General features: G+C 62.3%; 1 protein-coding gene across 1 annotated transcript; it reads left to right on the top strand.

The window, feature by feature from the left end:
* Positions 1-437: 437 nt before the first annotated feature.
* Positions 438-6,764, top strand: KRT18 (keratin 18). The gene is made up of 7 exons (XM_074934954.1): positions 438-923; positions 3,218-3,300; positions 3,985-4,141; positions 4,306-4,470; positions 4,792-4,917; positions 5,607-5,830; positions 6,493-6,764. The coding sequence occupies exons 1-7, from the start codon at positions 516-518 to the stop codon at positions 6,620-6,622; spliced, it is 1,293 nt and encodes a 430-aa protein (XP_074791055.1). The 5' UTR covers positions 438-515; the 3' UTR covers positions 6,623-6,764.
* The last annotated feature ends 1,699 nt before the right edge of the window (positions 6,765-8,463 follow it).

The following is an 8,463-nucleotide window of genomic DNA, read 5'->3' as shown; positions in this document are numbered from 1 at the left end:
CTTTCCCCTTTGCACTGACCAGACGCCTGGCCCCAGAATCACAGGCCCAAATCTCTTGCTTGACCCCCCCCCCCCCCCCCCCGCACCCCGCTGGCTTGACGACAGGCTTCGGCCCAGAGAGAGCCGGAACGGAAAGGCCCCAGCTCCCCCATGGCTGGCCAGATCTCTCCGCTAACTCTGCCCAGAACTCCCCCGTCCAGCCTCCTCAGCCAGGCACAGCTCAAGAACAGGCGTGGGTGGCTCTGGGTGGTATCCGGTTCCATGGAGCCGGGGCTGGGCCCTTGGCAAGGGTTCAAGTGACCCGGCTGTGCAAACAAAGGCCAGGACCAGGCCTTCGCCTAGCCCCACCTTCCTGGAGCAGAGGGAAGCTGGTAGAGGTGGGGGTGGCTAAGCCCTACCCGGCCCCTCCTCTGTTCCTGGCTATAAATTCCAGCCTGCATCCAGTCCAGCCCTGCACAGACGAAGACCTTACTAACTGCTGCAAACTCTTCTCTCTGTCCGTCCCCACCAGCACCATGAGTTTCTCCAGATCCACCTCCTACTCCAGCAGCCTGAGAAGTCCGAGCATCATGGGCAGGAGGTACGCCCCAAACACCAGTGCTGCCAGCGTCTACGCCGGGGCCGGGGGCTCTGGCTCGAGGATCTCCGTGGCCAGGACCACCAGCCTGGGCTCCAGCTTCCCGGGCAGCAGCTCTGGAGGCAGTTACGGCATCTCCCTGTCGGGCTCCGGGGTGGTGCAGAACGAGAAGGAAACCATGCAGGATCTGAACGATCGCCTGGCCTCCTACCTGGAGAGGGTGCGCAGCCTGGAAACCGACAACCACAAGCTGGAGCTCCAGATCCGGGAGTTCATGGACAAGAAGGGCCCCAGGTCCCAGGACTGGAGCCGCTACTTCCAGATCATCGAGGACCTGAGGAACCAGGTGAGATGCTCCCTGCTCCTGCCTCCCCCGCCTAGCCTTGGCCACCTGGATCACGCTCAGATCTGCAGCCCCCAAACCCACTGTATCAGGGAGGAGGTGGCACATGCAGGACCCCCCCCCCCGCCCAATTCTAGCACCACCTCTGCCTGGGACCAAGCAGGAACCCAATGAGAGAGGGGAGGATCATGCACCTGTCGGCATCCCCATATCTGGGATCAGCCCTCTGTCCCCCCCGCCTCCCCCCCCCCGAGGGGCAGGGCGTAGCGTGGGTTTGCTACCCTTGCAGGGGACCGTGCAGCAAGGGAAAGCCTAGGAACAAGCCTGCCCCCCTCTGGGGAGCGTTGCAGGGTTACTGACTTGCACCCATGTCCCAAGTGCAGCCCCATGCATTCACCCACCTGGGCTCCCCCCAAGCCTCCAGGAGGTCCCTCGGCCATCAGCTCGCTGTGGTGCTGCGTCTGGGCATGCCGGGTCCGGCTGGGCTGTAGGCCAAGGTGAGGAGCCCAACCCAGCCCCCTGTGCGGACTCAGCCAGGGTGAGGCCCAGAGAGGGCAGGCACTGTTGCTGCAGCCTGGGGCTCATGCCCCCCCTCCCCCCCGAGTTACTCATTAACCTCCCCTGCACAGTGGCCTGACCTTCAGCCAAGGCGCAAAAGCAGGGTGTGGCAGGCCGAAATCCCAGCTTTCCCCTGCTGCTCCAGCTACAGCCCCTTGGGGCAGCAGGGGGGTTAATTCCCCCCCACTCGGCGGGGTGCTGAGGGGGTCTCGGTCCCTCCCTCAAAGCAGATGATTATTCTACTAGCCGCCCCATTGCGCCAGGCGCTGCACACCCACCGGGGGGAAAGCAGCCCCTGCCCTGACACACGCTCCCCTTCTAAATAGGCAGAGGGGAAACTGAGGCACAGAGCAGCAAAGTGACTTGCCCGAGGTCAGTGGTAGAGCGAGGGCCTGACCCCAGGTCTCACAAGTCCTGGTTCAGCGCTCTAGCCACTAGGCCACGCTGCCGCTGTTAGGGCTGGTTTACTCTCCTTAATGTTTGTTGCGTGCCTGTTTCCTGAACCAGCCCCCCAGGGCGATCTCAGGGCCATTTGCTTGTTTGCTCCGAGCATCCTGCCTTGACTGAAAACTCTCTCCCCGTGCAGGGTGGGATGGGTCAGGGTAAAACGGGCGCAGTGGGGTGTAGCTGGGGTGGGCGGGGAACAAAGTGGATGTTTGTTCTCTCTCTGGGCTGAGTCACCGTTGCAAACGGAACAAAGACACAGTGAGACTGGTTGGAAAGCTGCGGTGGGAACAGGTGTGCAGGGCAACAGGAGAAAGCCCCATCTGGAAGTGGGCAGAGCACTGGACTGGAAATGTGGGCTCTATTCCCAGTTCTCCCACTGGCTGGTTGGGTGACCTTGGGCAAGTCACGTCACTGCACCATGCCTCAGTTTCCCCATCTCTGAGACGGGGATCTCACAGATTTTCAAAGTGCTCGGCACCCCCCGCGCCAGTGCTGGGTTTTCAGCAAGAGCTTAGTACTTGGGGAGCAGGCCTAGAAAACTGGCTGTTATTTAGGGGAGTAGCCTGAGCTGAGCTCACGGCGAAATCCAGCCACCGTGGCCTGCTTTTCGGAGGGGCTGAGCAAACATGGAGGCTTCTGTTGGCACTGTGGATTGCTCTCAAACCAGTCTCCAGTCGGGCTCCCCAAAAGTGGGGTACCCCAAATTTTAGGCCACTTTGGGCCTAACTGTTGCCCAAGGTCACCGAGCGACGGGACTGGGAATGGGAGCCAGGACGCCTGGGTTTTATTCACCGGTAGGATCGCCTGTAGGACCCAGGCGTCCTGGCTCTCCTGTGCTAGTCACCTGTAGTAATTCGGGGGTTAGTCCCATTTTTAGGGCTCAGATCTCAGGGTGACGGGCCCCCGCGAATAGACCGGGCGGTGTCTCTTTAAGTGCCTTCGTCTCCCGTTGCTGTGGGAACCGCACCTGCCTTGCACCTGTGCTGAGCTAGACAAACAATGCCGTGGGTTGGCAGGAGCCCAGGGGATTCAGGTTCCCGGCGGAGGCTGGCACAGGAGAGCGATTCCCGGATCAGTGGCTGGGGGGGCGTCCTTTGGCTCTTGTGGGGCATCGCCGGGCCGCGGGGGCCACGCCAAGGGAGGTGGGACCCTGCTGCCATCCCGGGGGCATGCACACCCCGCTGGGAGAGCTCAGAACTCAGCCCCTTGTCCGTGCCCCCCCTACCCAGCCAGCCCCAGCGCTGCTCTCTGCACCCACTGACCCGCCCGCCATGCATCTTCCCCCTGCCCAGATCTTCGAGAGCGCCGTGGGAAATGCCCGCATCGTCCTGCAGATTGACAACGCCCGCCTGGCCGCCGATGACTTCCGGGTCAAGTGAGCGTCCCACCGAGCAGTCACTGTCCTCTCGCCCTGACCCCCGTTGCCCTGGCCGGGGTGGAGATTCCCTGGTGGGGTGGGAAGCCAGGAGGGAGGGGCACGACCCAGAGGGGAAGCTCCCCCGCCCAGGGTATATGGGAGGGGTGCAGCAGCTCTGCTGAGCTGGCTGCACCCCGGATGTTGAGGGGACTCTGGCACGCGGAGGGTGGAGAGGTCTGGCACTCAGGCTGCTCCCCCCGCCCCCAAGCACACAGACTCATGGTGCAGGAGTCTCAACCCCCAAACATACACCCCCGCCCTACTCACACACGTGGCGGGGGGGCCGTGTCCCTCAAATGCACCCCCTGCAGCACCCAACAAATGGGGGAGGGGCTCTTCCCCCCCCAAATGCACTCCCCCAAATGGTGGAGGGGCTCTGCCCCCCAAATGCACCCCCTGCAGCACCCCACACATGGGGGAGGGGCTGTTCCCCCCCAAGTGCACTCCCACAAATGGTGGAGGGGCTCTGCCCCCCAAATGCACCCCCTGCAGAACCCCACACATGGGGGAGGGGCTCTGCCCCCCCAAATGCCCCCTCTTCACCCCCACAGATGGCAGAGGGGCTCCATCCCCCCTGCAGAGCTGGAGCTCCGTCCCCAAGCACTGAGCCCCTCCTGCTCCTCCCCCCGCCACCCGGCGCAGGTTCGAGTCAGAGCTGGCCATCCGCCAGTCGGTGGAGAGCGACATCAACGGGCTGCGGAAGGTCCTCGACGACACCAACATGAGCCGGCTGCAGCTGGAGGGCGAAATTGAGTCCCTCAGGGAGGAGCTGATCTTCATGAAGAAGAACCACCAGGATGTAAGCTGGGGAGGGGGGACTGTGCCCACATGGGGCAGGACTATCCGGCGTGGCTCACCATTGGGGGGTGGGAGGTAGCCCCCAGAAGGGCCCAGGATGGGGTGGGGTGGGGGTTCCTTCTCCCAAAGAGTGGACGTCTCATGGGTCTGGGATTGTCCCCGCAGGAGGTGGACAGCTTGCAGGCCCAGATCGCCAACTCGGGGCTGACGGTGGAAGTGGATGCCGCTCAGCCTCAGGACCTGGGCAAGGTCATGGCGGAGATCCGGGCTCAGTATGACACGCTGGCGCAGAAGAACATGGCGGACCTGGACCAGCAATGGAACCAGATGGTGAGCTGGGGGGAGGGGTTACGGCCTGTCCCCGGGGGGGGTCCCCCACTTCCTGCCACTCTCAAGAACTAGGCCACTTAAGTAGACTTCTTTGGGCACGTTCAGGACGAGTTCATGCTGCCAAGCCCAGAATCAGGGGCGGTTCTGATCTGGGGCTCTGGTTTGGCCCATGATGGAGACAGGGCTGCTGGAGCTCCATCCCCTGGGGTGTCGGGGTCTGGGAGGTGTGGACCAGGCTAGCTCTGGCTGGCAAGGAAGAGACTCCCTCCCCCACCCTCAAGTAACTGGCCTGCCCCATCCCTGCTCCCTGTCCCCCTCCAGATCACCCAGAGCACCGCGGAGATCACCGAGAACACAAAGGAGATCGAGGTGGCCCGCAGCAGTGTCTCCGAGCTGCGCCGCACCTGCCAGACGCTGGAGATCGAGCTGGAGTCCCTGCGCAACCTGGTACGCTTCTCCTCCTGGGCCAGAGCTGGGGTCCCCCTGCTCCCCCCCACCGCCAGGGCCGGGGTCCCCCTGCTCCACCCCACCCCCCCCACTGCAGCTGGGCTCCTCCTTCACTCCCCCATCCCGAGCGCCGCTTTCCCCCTCCCCAGCACCAGGTCGGGTTCTCCCTGTCCCACTCCTCCCGCAGTACCACAGCTGGGCTCTCCCGCATCACGTCCAGGGTCTCCTGCACCCCATTGAGCCTCTCCCCAACCGTGCGCAGGGAGGGAGCTTTCTCCTTGTCCTCCCCCAGAGCCCTGATCCATCCCTGGCGCTCAGGCTGGCAACCACATTAGAGGTGGACAGCATCCCAGTGTGCCAGGGATACCCTCCGTGGGCGGCGAGGGAGCTAAGGTTGGCCCTGCCGGGGATACCCTCCGTGGGCGGCGGGGGAGCTAAGGTTGGCCCTGCCGGGGATACCCTCCGTGGGCGGCGGGGGAGCTAACGTTGGCCCTGCCGGGGATACCCTCCGTGGGCGGCGGGGGAGCTAACGTTGGCCTATCACCCTCAGCCAGGTCACATCCTGGTTTCTCCTTGTCCAATGCTGCCCCCCAAAGGGGAGGAACTAGTGCCTCTGGGGCATGGCATCCTCCCCAGAGGTATGGCTGGTGCCCACTGAGGCTTGGCATTGACCTCTCCTCCCCTTGCAGAAAGCCAGCCTGGAAGCAAACCTGCGGGACGTGGAGCAGCACTACGTCGTGCAGATGGAGCATCTGAATGGGCAGCTCCTGCGGGCCGAGGCGGAGCTGGCTCAGGTACGCAACGACATCCAGCGCCAGTCTGAGGACTACCAGGCCCTGCTGAACATCAAGGACAAGCTGGAGGCAGAAATCGCTACCTACAGGCAGCTGTTGGAGGGCGGAGAGGAGTTCAAGTGAGTGCCTCGGGTCGGGGCGTCGGCTCCTCCCACAGCCCTGCTTCTTTCCAACTCCAATAGGGAGGATTTAACCCTGGGGCCCCTGGACTTCGTCGTTTGTTCTGCTAGGGAAACCTGGCTCCAAGATAACCCATCTTGCCCCCCACTCCCTGTTATAGTAATTCCTAGCTGGGTTAGCTGAGGGTCCGGGAAGCTACTGTGATTTGACCCAGGCCAGAGAGGGTCAGTAATGCACCCAATATCCTTCCCAGTGTTTGGCCCCATTTGCTGGGTCACGGGGCCCCTGAGGTTCCCCCAGGGATGGGAAGGGGCAGTCAGGCCCAGATCCCCACCAGAAATGGGCTCTGTCCCTCTGAGGGGCAGTGCGGGACCAACCACACATATGGGGCTGTCTCCCAGAGGAGCCTCATCACTAGACCCCCACGTTCCCTGGATTCGTGGCCCTGGCAGGGAGCCGGTGGCGGGGAAAGTGGGTGCCCATTGAGTGGGGGCAGGGAGGAGCTAATGCTTACCCGGGCATAATGCCACCCCGGGCTACTGATCCCGCGTGGGCTGCTCCCTGATGACCTCCCTCCCAAGGGGTGTGCGGCCCAGCCCTCAGGTCTCCATCTCTGGGAAAGGCCCTTGAGTGTTCACGCTCCCTCTCTCCCACTCTGCAGCCTTCGCGACGCTCTGGTGGACAGCAGCAGTGTCACGCAGACCACGCACCAGGTCGTCACCACGACCAAGAAGTTGGTGGACGGCAAAGTGGTGTCGGAGACCAGCGAGTCCCAAGTGATCAAGAACTGAGAAGACGCAGCCCGTGGTCCCTGCTCCCTTCCCTTAGCATCTGGCGTTGCAGTGCCCTGAGAGGGCCGCAGGCAACCTGCTTTGCCTCCCTCCGCCCACTTGCTTGGTCAGCGGAGCTCAATAAAATACGCAGTTGGCCTCAGATCGGGCTGCTTCTCTTGGGCTTCTGGGGGGGGCCTTTGGGGGAGGGGTGGGGGATCCTGGCTGAGCCCTGAGTTCCCTGCTAATGCGGGTGTAAAGTGGCCCCCTGCCCAAGGTGCTCAGAGCGCTTTCCATGCTGCCGCATGGCACCCTGGTCATGTAGGGTCATAGCCCTATGTCTCCGATATACAGATGGGAAAACCGAGGCACGTGGCAGATAAAACTGACTTGCCCAAAGTCACAGAGCCAGTCACTGGCAGAGCTGGGATAGATGTCCAGTCCCTGGTCTAACCACTCCCCCAAACTTTCCCTAGCAAGGAGGAGGACCCAGGAGTCCTGAATCCCAGCCACTCCCCATCCCTGTTCTAATCATCAGACTGCACTCCCCACCCAGAACCCAGGAGTCCTGATTCCCAGCCCCCACCCCGCCCACTCTAATTATTAGACAGCACTCCCTCCCAGGGCCAGGGAGAGAACCCAGGAGTCCTGACTCCACCCCTCCTCCCCCAACCATTAGACTGCACTTCCCTCCCAGAGTCAGGAATAGAACCCAGGAGTCCTGATTCCCAGCCCCACCCCGCCCTAACCATTAGACCACATTCCTTCCCAGAGCCAGAGATAGAATCCAGAAGTCCTGACTCCCACTCCCACCGCCCCACCCCCCTAATCACTAGCCTGCACTCCCCTTAGTCAGGAAAAGAACCCAGAAGTCCTGATTCCCAGCAACACCCTCCCTCCCCCCACTCTAACCATTAGACCGCATTCCCTCCCATAGTCAGGAATAGGACCTAGGGGGTCCTGATCCCCAATCTCGTGCTTTAACTAGCCTCCCCAATTGTAAGCTGTCACCCTTCCATTTCCCTCCTTTGGGGTTCCCGTCCTGCCTCCCTCCCCCGATCGCACAGACCCCGGCTGTGTCTCTCTGAATGGCCCATTGCCGTGGTGGGGCTCGGTCCGCAGAGGGGCTCATGGATTTAACTCCTCTTCCGCTAGTCCTGGGGCCATCCCAGGATGCCTTATTCCATGGAGGGGGGCTGCCCACATCCAGCCCCCTAATGGCGCCGTGGCGCTAAACTCAATAACCCCACTCCCCAGGCCTGTTGCAACTGGAGCGAACAAGTCGGGGCCCCAGGCATCCTACACTTCACCCTTAGCGCTAGATTGGGGGGCGGAGCTGTTCTGCCCAGTGCAGTAGTCCATGGCTCTCCAAGGCTGGGCTGGCTAGTAAGTGGCCCCAGTAGCCTTCCATAAGGCAGAGCGCTGGTCGTATCCCTTCTGCTCTCTAAAGGCAGCTGGACCTAAAAAGACCCTCAGATTCCTGCCAGGAATCTGAGGGTCTTTCTAGGGCTTTCCCCTGACCTGTCTCCTTCAACTATCAGCCTCTTCCCCCGAAAGGGGATTGAATCGGTCACACCCATTTTGGCTCCTTAGATCCACGGTGTCATGGCCACAGATGGGTCCCTGGGTTGCAGGGCCCCTGGGTGCTATGGGGGCACAGTCAGGGCAGTGGCAGAATGATGGACCCCCCAGGCAGGCTGGCGGATGGGTGCCAGCCATGGAAGGAATCCCAAAATTTAGCACTTGGGGATGTAGAAGGGGTGGGGTGTTCTTCCAAGCTCCGCCCACGACATAAGCTCTGCCCACAACTTAAGCTCCGCCCATTCCTATTGCCTAGTATGAGACGCTGCTCAGATGATGTT

This window comes from Natator depressus, chromosome 20 (assembly GCF_965152275.1).
Source record: "Natator depressus isolate rNatDep1 chromosome 20, rNatDep2.hap1, whole genome shotgun sequence".
NCBI lineage: Eukaryota > Metazoa > Chordata > Testudines > Cheloniidae > Natator > Natator depressus.
This window is presented reverse-complemented; position numbering and strand designations above follow the sequence as displayed.